General features: G+C 43.8%; 1 protein-coding gene across 9 annotated transcripts in view; it reads left to right on the forward strand.

Moving 5' to 3' along the window:
- The first annotated feature begins 255 nt into the window (after positions 1 to 255).
- The window catches only part of TENT4B (terminal nucleotidyltransferase 4B), a 73,008-nt gene continuing 60,775 nt past the window's right edge, over positions 256 to 12,488 (forward strand). For all 9 annotated transcript variants that reach the window (XM_061387124.1, XM_061387126.1, XM_061387128.1 and 6 more), the window contains exon 1: positions 256 to 985. In XM_061387124.1, coding sequence (XP_061243108.1) covers positions 348 to 985 — 638 coding nt within the window. In that variant the 5' untranslated portion in view covers positions 256 to 347. The remainder of the gene's footprint in view (positions 986 to 12,488) is intronic.

Genomic DNA, 12,488 nt, shown 5'->3' on the forward strand with positions numbered 1-12,488 from the left:
GCCGCCGCCGCCGCCGCCGCCGCCGCTAGCCCTTCTCAGGAGCTGCTGCTGCCGCCGCCATTTGCACGGGGACCCCGGTGACAGGGGCTCGGCAGAGGGGCGGAGGGAGGGGGGGAGGGCCCGCAGAGCCCCCGAGGGCGGGAGCGACGCCGCCTGCGCCGGCCGGGCTCCTTGCGCGACCGCGCCGCCCGCGGCGGGCCCCGAGCAGCAGTAGCAGCGGCAGCGGCAGCGGCAGCAGCAGCAGCAGCAGCAGCAGCCGAGGCCGGGCGTGCGCCTGAGGCGCGGCGGCGGCGGCGGCGGCCCTGCGGGCAGCCGGGAGGGGCGGGGGCAGCGGCCGCCGCCGTTTGATGGATCCGAGGATCGCCTGGTTCCAGCCAGAGCAGCTCGGACCGTCCAACAGTCTGTGGATGCAGATCTGGGAGACCACCCAGGGACTGAGGAACCTCTACTTCAACCACCACTGTCACAGCAGCGGCGGCGCGAGCGGCGGCGGCGGCGGCGGCGGCAGCAGCACGGCCACCGGCGGGAGCGGCAGCAGCACCGGCAGCCCCAGCGGCGCGGCCCCGGCCCCGGCCCCGGCCGGCATGTACCGCTCCGGGGAGCGCCTGCTGGGCGGCCACGCGCAGCCGGCGGAGCAGCGGGACTTCCTGCCCCTGGAGACGACCAACAACAACAACAACCACCACCACCAGCCCGCGGCCTGGGCCCGTCGAGCCGCCGCGGGCCCCTCTGCGTCCCCATCCCCCTCGGCGTCCCCGTCCCCGCACTCCTCGACCGCCGTCCCCGCCGCGGAACCCGCGGACCCAGCCTCGGGCAGCAGCAACAAGAGGAAGCGGGACAACAAGGCTAGCACCTACGGACTCAACTACAGCCTGCTGCAGCCCAGCGGAGGGCGGGCCCCGGGGGGCGGCCGGGCAGACGGCGGCGGGGGCGTGTACAGCGGGACCCCGTGGAAGCGGAGGAACTACAACCAGGGAGTCGTGGGGTGAGTGGTGGCCTTGCGGCCTGGTGGCCTGGCCCTTGCACACGCGCAGCCGGGCACACGCCCACAGAGGGGGGGCTGGGGGGGGAGCCTGGGTGAGGCCCCCCCCAACCTCGGCCTGCCTTAGTTACTGGTCCTCAGGGGTCTGATGGCGTCCCTTCTCCGTCCACACCTTCTCTCAACCTTCGTTAGCAGTCCACACCTTTGCCCCCTCCCTCTCAGCTCCACGCCTTTTCTGGACATCCTCTCAACCCTCCACAACCTCCCCTCACCTCCCTTAGTCATTCACATCCTCCTTCCTAACCGTTCACATCTTCCCTGGACCACCCCCACCCCCACCCCCACCCCCCATCCATCCATCCACTCTTTCTTCCCATCCCCCCCTAGTCAAACACACCTTCTCTCTCCTCTCCCCATGTCTCTAGCCCTCTCCACCCTGCCCCCACATCATCACACCCCAAAATGAAGTCGCCTAGCACAGGCAAATCATTCATTCCCTGAGAACATTCCTGTGTTAGTGCCTTTTCACGGTACCGGACCTGGAGGTGCTTTCCTTGCCAAGAATAGAAACATCCAGAAAGCTCCTCCCCCTCCCCCAATCCCAAACAGGAATCGTGGCAGCCCTGAAAGGCTTTGCTGGCTATTGACCCTTTGGCCCATCTCTCTATTTTTTATTTCTTAGAATTGCCTATGTTAGTGATGCCTTGCTGTGTCGGGAGTGAGGAATGAGGTGACAGTTAAGCTTAGGCTGGTGGAGATGGTGAGCTCTTCTTTTCAGGCGCATGGAACTTTCTAGGAGTTCATCGTCCTTGGCCCCAGTTTCTCACTGTAAAGTTGTCATCCTGGCAGAGACAGCCAATGCTTTTCATTCTGGGGGGTAACTTTATGCTAATGAGTGAATGTTGCACCACTAATGACTTTCTGTTTAAAGTTCAGCTGTTACAAAATGGAATTTTACCTGACCCCTAGTGAATTATGTACATAAGCAGTGACTGTTTCCAGGTTGATTTCCCCTGTGCTGGGATAGACTACAAAGTCGTACAAAAATTTTGTAAAATGAAGGTTTTGGGTTACGTGTGTGTGTGTGCGTGTGTAGCTTGAGTATGGAGAATGAGCTGTAAAATTGCTTTTCACTTTTCAGATCCTGTTTTACATCATGGGTTACAAGTAGGCAGGTGAAATCACCATTAATAGTCCCTTGTGGAACCTTTTCTTAGATTCACCCATTCAGATCTGCCCTGCTTTGGCAAGCAGAGAGAGTTCTGTGTACCTTTTTGAAGGTCTGGGTAAAATGAGTTGGTGGGTTCCATCTGCTTCTAGTGGGCTGGTGTCTGCTCTATGCTACTATTACAACTCCCACCCTTTATGGAAAATGCAGTTAAGCATTTTAAGACTGGCAATGGGGTATATGTCAAACCTGTCCTCACTTTCCAGGGGGGATCATTTTGGATTGAGTCCTCTACTGCTAAGCTTCAAGGGCGCTCTCCATGGTCATCTTCTTTCAATAAAAGGCTCATGGTTCCATCCTGATAGCATTTCCAAGATGAAGTATAAACCTGTAGTTTGATGACAGGCAAATTGATATTGAGGGATTCTGATAGTTTCATTTCACAGGAATAAGCTCCAGTTAAGTAATCACTGTCAGTTAAAACCTCCAAGTTCCCTAGTTTCGTTTTACTGAGGCGTCTGCTTATGTATGTAGCAAAGGTATATTATAAATCCAAAATGCTGGCTGCCTTTCTTTGATAGCTTAGAAATTCCTTTTTACTTGCTATTTTAATGTTGAGGATACTGTTGAGGATACATTTGAACTTAGGTAGAAGCAAGATACTCTTAGTCCTAGATTCAAATACTACATTGTCCTCAAAGGGATTAAGGAGAGGAATTTCCATTTCCAGAGGAATTGCTGTTTAAAAATGGATTGTAAACCTGTCTTAAAACTGCTTATTGATTCATCATTCTTTTGCCTTCTCCTTTAGAGGATGTCAGCAGTTAAATTTTTAAAATTTTATTAAGTGGGACCTAAGTGTTTTTGTAAGAGTGTCTGAGTGCTTAAAAATTCTTGTTGTGATTTATGGGCCCTTATTTCTTAACTTTTAGGAAAGTCTTGCTGTTTTTAATACAGGTATTTTAAAAAATCTGAATTCAGAATGCACCTCAATGTTGCGCTATTCTGACATTAGGTATAGTAAAACTATTGAGAGTTCTTGGGATGTGACTGACAGTTAGCTAATAGGTTAAAAAGTTGTTGTGGTCCTTGGCCTCTGAACTGGCACGACCATCTAGGTAGGGAGAGGAAGAAAAAGCGCGTGAACAGTGGCCTGGAACCTGGGGCAGCTGGATACCCACTCTGTCCCACATCTGTGATCTATCTGTGTTCTGTTTTGCCACAGCAGGTTGACACTCCCTGAACACTCCAAGATGCAGTTCAAAATCCTGAGTTCATTGCTCATGTTCTTGATTTTTTTGTACTTTCTCTAAAATCTTGCAGTGCTTGTTTTGTGCTCTTGGCATAGTTGCTTATGTTTAATTTTCCTTATATATATATGTTTTATCCACTAGGTTGCTAGTTAAGATGAAACTTCTTTCTTCCTTTCTTTTTTTAGTTGAGGTAAGATGGAAATTTCTTAAATGTAGAGTAAGATGTTTGCATGGCATCCTGAAATCCTCTTTCAAAAGGACTACTCTCATCTGAGCGTACCATCTCAGCCTTCTCCAGGTATCCCTGATCCAGGGAGTTTGTTTGCTTTCCATTTTTTCTTTATCGAGTTGCTTTCACTTACTCTACTTTTGGGGGTTCATTCCCTTCCAATGCTGGCCATGGTGTAGGAAGAAGTCCACCTGCTCCTGGTTGTTCATGAAAGTGAGCTTTAAGCCCTTTTCTTTTCAAAGATTTAATTGTTGATCATCATGGAGAAAGTAGCAAACATAGGAAACTTTTGGAGATTCAGAGGCTTTGGTCCTGAGCCCAGGTGTCCAGAAGCTTCCTTTGGAAGGTGCTTGGTGCTCAAGCTCATGAGGATAGGCTTATGTTGGCCACATGGCCAGATCTGTAAATATTTTTCCAAGGCTTGGATGACTTGTTCAAAACAATGTTTTGGAGTATGAATTTGACAGTGGGACATCAAGAAGTCCCTGCTGGGAAACTTGGGTTTAAGGAATAATTTCTTGAACTGGAATGATGGGGTTGGAAATGGGAAAGAATGAATGTGAGAGGTACTACAAAGTAAGAATGGAAAAGATTCTAACTCTCTTCATGGCTTTAAATCCATGGTATTAATAACAGCTTTGAATTTGAGTGACTGGGGAAATGTTAATGTTATTGTTGAACGTAAGGATTAGGACCATTGGTTTGGAGCAAAAGGTACGGTGATGTTTAGATGGAACTGTCTAGCAGGTCGAGGAAATTTCGGGGCTGAGATACAGTCGTTTGCACTGCAGTGGGGCAGTGTCCTTCCTTGCGTATGTTGTACAGCGTAGCACAGTTAAGTCCAAGATGCTGACACTGTTCTTCAGCACTGACCTTATGGCCTCTTTCTGTTTCTACACAATATGATCAGTGGGATTGATGTTAGTGCTGGCTCCAGAGTGATTGGGCAGATTAATATGAAAGAATTTAGAGGCCTTAGTCCAAGGGCTTGTTCTAAGTATAATTTGGTGGCGCTAGTGGTAAAGAACTTGCCTGCCAATGCAGGAGACATAAGAGATGCTTGAGCCCTGGGTGGGGAAGATCCGATGGAGAAGGAAATGGCAACCCACTCCAGTATTCTTGGCTGGAGAATCCTGTGGACAGAGGAGCCTGATGGGCTGCGGTCCATAGGGTCGCAAAGTGTCGGACACAGCTGAAGTGACCTAGCACATAATTTCTATGTATTTGCGTATGTAGCCCACAGGAATTCTTCAGTGCACTAGGACCTTCAGGTTATGGAATTTTTCTGTATTTGGGTGCTGAAGTGTGCTTTCAAGAAGACATTAGGTTTTCTGCACTGTAGATTCTACACTAACAATGTAATTCGTGTTTGAGAATCTCACATCTGGTATACCGTGTATAACCAAGCTGCTTCCATACCACAACTCATCTGTCTGAAATCTGTGACAATGAACAGTGTCACCCTGTCAGAATCATTGGCATTTTAGCCTGTTTTAGGTGTTGAAAGGCAAAAGGGAACAGTGACTGGAGCTTTCAGGAATCTACCCTGGGTTCACACAGAAGGTTTAGCTTCTTTTGGAAATGAAGCGTGAGAAAGTGAAAAAGGGATACCAGGAAAGTCTAAGGCAGGGAGGAGGAGGGCGTGTGTGTTCCAGCAATCCGGTCCTGGTGTGATAGATGGCCTTATGTCACAACTTCTTCCGTGAAACCCCATCAGTAAATCCTAGTGTTCGGAATCTGCAAGGGCCATGGGAAGAAAGTATATGGGCTCCCTTGCTGATACTGAACTGATCAAATAGTTGTGGTTAGGTATTCTTATACCTGATGAAGCTGAGAAAAATTTAAGGTACTTTTTTCTAAGGAAAGTAGAAAAGCAAGGTGTTGTGTGATTTTACTCAGCTTTCTCTTTTTCCTTTAGAATAAAATTTAGTGGAGAAAACTGTTTCAGGGTCACACCCACTGCACTGGAGATTGTTAATCATTTAAACACACATGGGTATGGAGTAGTCTTGAAGGGGCTAGAGGCCAGAGAGGATGCTCATTGGAGAATTAGGGTCCAGCTCCCAGCAGCTGACTGAGACTCCTGTTTTGACTCTTTCCTGCAGAGCTGGCTGAACAGCTCAGCCTGCTTCAGGAATTCAGAGGACGGCCAGTAGAATGTTCTTTGTAACCCTCAGAATATTTGTTAGGGACTCAGTTGCTACAGAACACCAAAAAGACTTTCAATTCATTTTTTTTACCATTTTTGACATGACACAAAATTATTTTTTTCTAAGAGTATTTATTGATGTTGAGGATGCCCTCAAGCTAGACTTTTCATTAATTTGAACCCAAACAGCAGCTGTTAATTTACTCCATCCTGTGAGTTACTTGCTGATATTAGAGACTTCTGTATACTTAAGGGCTTTGGGTCATGTTGAAGTTAGAGTTAAAAGATTTTGGGAAAAAACTGAATGTGGAGATGTTTTTGTTGTGTACTGGCTCCTTAATCATGTGAACAGTGTCAGAATGTGAAAAAAAATCTTGCCATGTGCATAAGAGATTTCATATAGTATCTGACAGCTGAACTCTGGAATTGTAGTTCAAGTCATGCTTTCTGCTGAAATAGTTTGAATAGTATGCAGAAACCTATGTTTTCAAATTAGTTGCTTTATTAAAAATGCTCTATTCTGTAAAAATGCTCGTGGAGCCTTTTTACCATGTTCCATATACTAACATATACTATGTTAAGCCTTTTGTATTTGTTATATTTTTCTCATGTGTTAGCCCCATCTAATTTGTTTTAAACTTTTTATTTTGAAATATAGATTCCCAGAAAGTGGCAGAAAATAATACAGAAAGATCCCATGTTCCCTTCACCTAGTTTCACTCAGAGATAACATCTTACATAACTATTGTTTAATCTCAAAACCAGGAAATTGACATTGTTATAATCCATAGCATTATTCAGATTTTGCCAGTCCTATATATACTCATTTGTGTAGTGTGTGTGTTTAGTTCTGTGAAAATATTACATGTGTAGATTTGTGTGACCACCACCACAATCAAGATACAGAACTTATACCGTCACCTCAAAGATCCCTCGTGCTATCCCCTTATTTTCATGCACACGCCCCCTCATTTCTGACCTTTGGCTACTAATCTGTTCTCCATATTTACATTTTTTTTCATTTTGAAAATGTTATATAAATGGAATCATATAGTACTTTGACTTTTTTCCAGTTACCATAATTCCTTGCTGCTGCTGCTGCTGCTGCTAAGTCGCTTCAGTCGTGTCCGACTCTGTGCGACCCCATAGATAGCAGCCCACCAGGCTCCCCCATCCCTGGGATTCTCCAGGCAAGAACACTGGAGTGGGTTGCCATTTCCTTCTCCAGTGCAGGAAAGTGAAAAGTGAAAGTGAAGTCGCTTAGTCGTGTCCGACTCTTAGCCACCCCATGGACTGCAGCCCACCAGGCTCCTCCATCCATGGGATTTTCCAGGCAACAGTACTGGAGTGGGGTTAATAGTTCCTTCCAGGTCTTAGTTGCACATGCCTGATCTTTAGTTGTGGCATGTGGGATCTAGTTCCCTAACCAGGAATCAAACGCAGGCCTCCTGCACTGGGAGTGATTAGACCACCAGGAAGGTCCAGTCGTTCCTTCCTTTTTAATGCTGAGACACGACTGAAGCAACTTAGCAACAGCAGCAGCAACAGTGTTCCAAAGGGCTTCCTTGGTGGCTCAGCGGTAGAGAATCCACCTGCAGGAGCAGCAGGAGACATGGGTTCGATCCCTGGGTCCGGGAGATCCTTAGGAGGAGGGCATGGCAATCCACTCCAGTATTCTTGTCTGGAGAATCCCATGGACAGAGAAGCCTGGAGGGCTACAGACCATGGGGTCGCAAAGAGTTGGACACGACTGAAGGGACTTGGCATGCATGCACAGTGTTCCAAAATTTGGAGGTACCACAGTTTAACGATGGAAGGACATTCTAGAAGAGTTTATATATCATTTTTGGCTTTTACAAATAAAATGTTTCATGAAGTACACATTTTTATGTAAATATATGTTTTCATTTTAGAGGGATAAATGCCCAAAAGTGCTGGGTCATTTGGTAAACACATATTTTGAAAGAAATGGGTAAACTGTTTTCTAGAGTCACTGTATCAGATTACATTCCTGCCAGCAGTGTATGTGTGATCTGGTTTCTCTGCATCCTTGCCAGCATTTGGTATTATCACTTTTTTATTTTAGCTGTTCTCATATGAGTAGCAATAGTTTATTATGCTTTTATCATAATAACCTTCTCATGAATAACTCCACCTAATTTTAACTTTTTAATTTTTACTTTAAAATCTTCTTGGCAGTACTGAGAACGTCTGCAGTTAAAAATCTAAGTAAAATTAACTTAAAAGGGCCTTATTTTTCAGTTTGCTTTGATTTTAGCAATATCGCTTGAACTCTCTTATCTTTGAATTACTTTGCAGTGTTTCCTTTACATGTTTCTTTTTCTTGGAAACTGGCATGAAGTAGAGTTTTATTTTCATTTAACTAAAAACATATAAAAGAGTAACTGCAGAGTTGATTTCAAAATTTAGAGTCCTTCTTTTCATATGTTTTGAGTACACTTTATTTTCTCTTGGCGTGGCTGTATTTTGTGGGAGTAAGCCCTGTGCTTAGTGGTGATTTTTTTTGTTGATGGTGATAGTAAGGTTTTGTTTTTAACAATATTTTTATATCTGAACAATGCCTTCAGACTGTGTAGAATAAATATTTTATCTTCATACCTTTGCTAAAATAAACTTTCATTGGAACCATTTTCTGGACTGAGAATTGGGACCTGGCCTTTTATTTTTTCGTTACCAGTCCCTTGGAGTCACTGTTTGGATTTTGTCAAAATAACATAACTTTTAGCACTGTCACGTTTGTATTATAAATTAAATTTATTATATTGTACATTTCTGCCAAAGCAAGAGTAAGGATGCATTAGGATTGTGGTTGTGGAGTTATCGTCTAGTAATTTGGATTTACTAAAATAGGCCTGTGATGAGGTTTTAAATTTGATGTCTTTATTCTTTTATTCACCTTTTATTTTCTGCTTTGTTTGAGGTGTTAATACCACTGTTTGTTAGGATATTTGTTTTTAAAACCAATATATATTTATTTGTTACTTAATAAGTGCTAATTGTCAAAAAAATAGAAAAATACAGCTAAACCAAATGAAGAAAAAATAGCCCCTCTAATACTACTACCTGTGAACTTCCTGATGTTCAAGCTGGTTTTAGAAAAGGCAGAGGAACCAGAGATCAAATTACCAATATCTGCTGGATCATGGAAAAAGCAAGAGAGTTCCAGAAAAACATCTATTTCTGCTTTATTGACTATGCCAAAGCCTTTGAGTGTGTGGATCACAATAAACTGTGGAAAATTCTGAAAGAGATGGGAATACCAGACCATCTGATCTGCCTCTTGAGAAATCTGTATGCAGGTCAGGAAGCAACAGTTAGAACTGGACATGGAACAACAGGCTGGTTCCAAATAGGAAAAGGAGTACGTCAAATCTATATATTGTCACCCTGCTTATTTAACTTATGTGCAGAGTGCATCATGAGAAACGCTGGACTGGAAGAAGCACAAGCTGGAATCACGATTGCCAGGAGAAATATCAATAACCTCAGATATGCAGATGACACCACCCTAATGGCAGAAAGTGAAGAGGAACTCAAAAGCCTCTTGATGAAAGTGAAAGTGGAGAGTGAAAAAGTTGGCTTAAAGTTCAACATTCAGAAAACGAAGATCATGGCATCCGGTCCCATCACGTCATGGGAAATAGATGGGGAAACAGTGGAAACGGTGTCAGACTTTATTTTTCTGGGCTCCAAAATCACTGCAGATGGTGACTGCAGCCATGAAATTAAAAGACGCTTACCCCTTGGAAGGAAAGTTATGACCAACCTAGATAGCATATTCAAAAGCAGAGACGTTACTTTGCCAACAAAGGTCCGTCTAGTCAAGGCTATGGTTTTTCCTGTGGTCATGTATGGATGTGAGAATTGGACTGTGAAGAAGGCTGAGCGCCGAAGAATTGATGCTTTTGAAGTGTGGTGTTGGAGAGACTCTTGAGAGTCCCTTGGACTGCAAGGAGATCCAAGCAGTCCATTCTGAAGGAGATCAGCCCTGGGATTTCTTTGGAAGGAATGATGCTAAAGCTGAAACTCCAGTACTTTGGCCACCTCATTCGAAGAGTTGACTCATTGGAAAAGACTCTGATGCTGGGAGGGATTGGGGGCAAGAGGAGAAGGGGACGACAGAGGATGAGATGGCTGGATGGCATCACTGACTCGATGGAGGTGAGTCTGAGTGAACTCTGGGAGATGGTGATGGAGAGGGAGGCCTGGCATGCTGCAATTCATGGGGTCGCAGAGAGTCGGACACGACTGAGTGACTAAACTGAACTGAATACTACTACCAGCACATAACTACTGTTAGCACATTTTTAGACTTTTTAATGTATGTATACATATATTTTGTTTTTTCTATCATTATGGATTCCACTATGGGTATGCTTAATTTTTTTTTTTTTTCCTATTTAAGGAAAAAAAATTTTTAAACAGAAATGTATTCTCTTGCAGTCTGGAGGCCAGAAGTTAGAACTGGTTTCTAAGATTGTTTTCTACTTTGGGAGAAGGGCATCAGACTATTGTGGGCATACTTTTGTTTTTAAGACTTAAAATTTTTAAAAATGTATTTATGTTTGGTTGCCCAGGGTCTTCGTTGCTGCGCACAGGCTTTGCGGCGAGCAGGGACTGCTCTTCATTGAGTGCTCGGGCTTCTGATTACCGTGGATTCTTTCGTCGCGGAGCCCAGGCTCTGGCCACACGGGCTTCCGTAGTTGCAGTACTTGCGCTCAGTACTTGTGGCTTGCGGTCCCTAGAGTGTGGGCTTCAGTAGTTGTGGTGAACGAGGTTTGTTGCTCCAGGGCACGTGGAATCTTCCTGAACCAGGGATCGAGCCTGTGTCCCCCTACATTGGCAAGCAGATTTCTATCCACTGTACCACTAGGGAAGTCCTGTAGGCATCCTTTTTTGAGTTAAAAAAATGTATTAATATAACAAATATCTTGCATATGAAATACATTTCTACAGAACTTTTAAATACCTCATTACCTTTAGTATGACTCCGTGTACCTACTGTGTGTGGACGTGACATTCCCTTGGTTGAATGCACCTTAATTTATTTCACCAGCTCCCAGGTGAACATTTAGTATGTTGTTCCAATCTTTTGTTTTTTATAAAAGATGTGTTTTTAGCTAACCCTTTGCCCCAGAGAGGATTATTTATTTTTTTTTACTTATTTTGACTTAGATAAAATTCATAATGCTGTCATATTTGCCCTTTTAAAATGTACAGTCCAGTGGTTTTTAGAATATTACAAGATTGTGTAATCATCACAGCTCTCTTAAACCCTGTACCCACCATTGCTCTCCACTCTTCCCTTCTCCTTCAGATCCTGGGAGCCTCAGACAGACTTTCTGTCCCTGTGGATATATGATTTCTGGACATTTCATAAGAATGGGATCATGTAATATGTGGCCCTTTGTGTTTGGCTTTTGTTTCATGAAAACATGTTTTCAGTGTTTATTCATGTTGTAACATGTATCAGTCTTTCATTTCTTTTATGCCTAAATATCCCCGTGTACGAATATACCACATTTTCTTTATCTGTTTATTAGCTGGTGGACATTTGGTTTGTTTCCATCTTTTTGGCTATTATAAATAATGAACATGCATATACAGAATCTTTTGTAGATATGTGCTTTCATTTTTCTTGGGTTAAGTGCCCAGTAGTAGAATTGCTGGATTATATACAGTGGCGATAGTATTTTTCATTCTCACCACCGGCAGTGACTGAGGGTTTCTAGTTTCTCCATGTTCTTGTCAACACTTGTCATTATCTGTCTTTCTGATTATAGCCATCCTAGTGAGTGTGAAATGGCAACCCTCTCCAGTGTGCTTGCCTGGAGAATCCCAGGGACGGGGGCGCCTGGTGGGCTGCCATCTATGGGGTCGCGCAGAGTCGGACACGACTGAAGTGACTTAGCAGCAGCAGCAGCAGCAGTGAGTGTGAAGTGATGTGGTATCTCTTTGTGTTTTTGATTGCATTTCCCTAATGACTAAGGAAGTTCTTGAGCATCTTTGCATGTGCTGGTAGGCTGCATGTATGTCTTCTTTGAAGAAATGTCTATTCAGGTTGCTTGCCCGTGTTTTCTTTTTTTTAGTGGATTGTCTTTTTACTGTTTATTATAAGAGTTCCTTATGTATTCTGGATTATAGACCCTTATCAGATGGGTGATTTGTAGATACTTTACCCTATTCTGTGGACTGTCTTTATATTTTCTTGATATTATCCTTTGAAGCAGAAGTTTTGTTATTTCTATCTTATAAATTCCAGTTTATCCATTTTTTCCCCCTGTTATTTGTGCTTTATGTGTCATATCTAAGAAACCATTGTGTAATCCAAGATCAGAAAAATAGACCCTTATTTTTTCTTTAAAGAGTTTTATATTTTTAGCTCTTATATTTAGGTCTCTGATCCATTTGAATTCACTTTTATATATGGTGTGAGGTAGACATCCAACTTCATTCTTTTGCCTGTGGATATCAGGTTGTCTCAGCACCATTTGTTAAAGACTATTCTTTCCCCTTAAATTGTCTTGCCGTGTGGTTATTTCTTGAGGATGAAGTTTTAGATTGGAGAGTGTTTATATCTTTTAAGGCTTTTGCCAAATTTTCCTGGGGAAGATCAAGTCAATTTACCCTAATGTCATTAGTGTGCATGAGTCCAAATTTTCACCAGTGCCGCTGCTGCTGCTGCT

The sequence above is a fragment of the Bos javanicus genome, chromosome 18 (assembly GCF_032452875.1).
Source record: "Bos javanicus breed banteng chromosome 18, ARS-OSU_banteng_1.0, whole genome shotgun sequence".
Classification (NCBI taxonomy): Eukaryota; Metazoa; Chordata; class Mammalia; order Artiodactyla; family Bovidae; genus Bos; species Bos javanicus.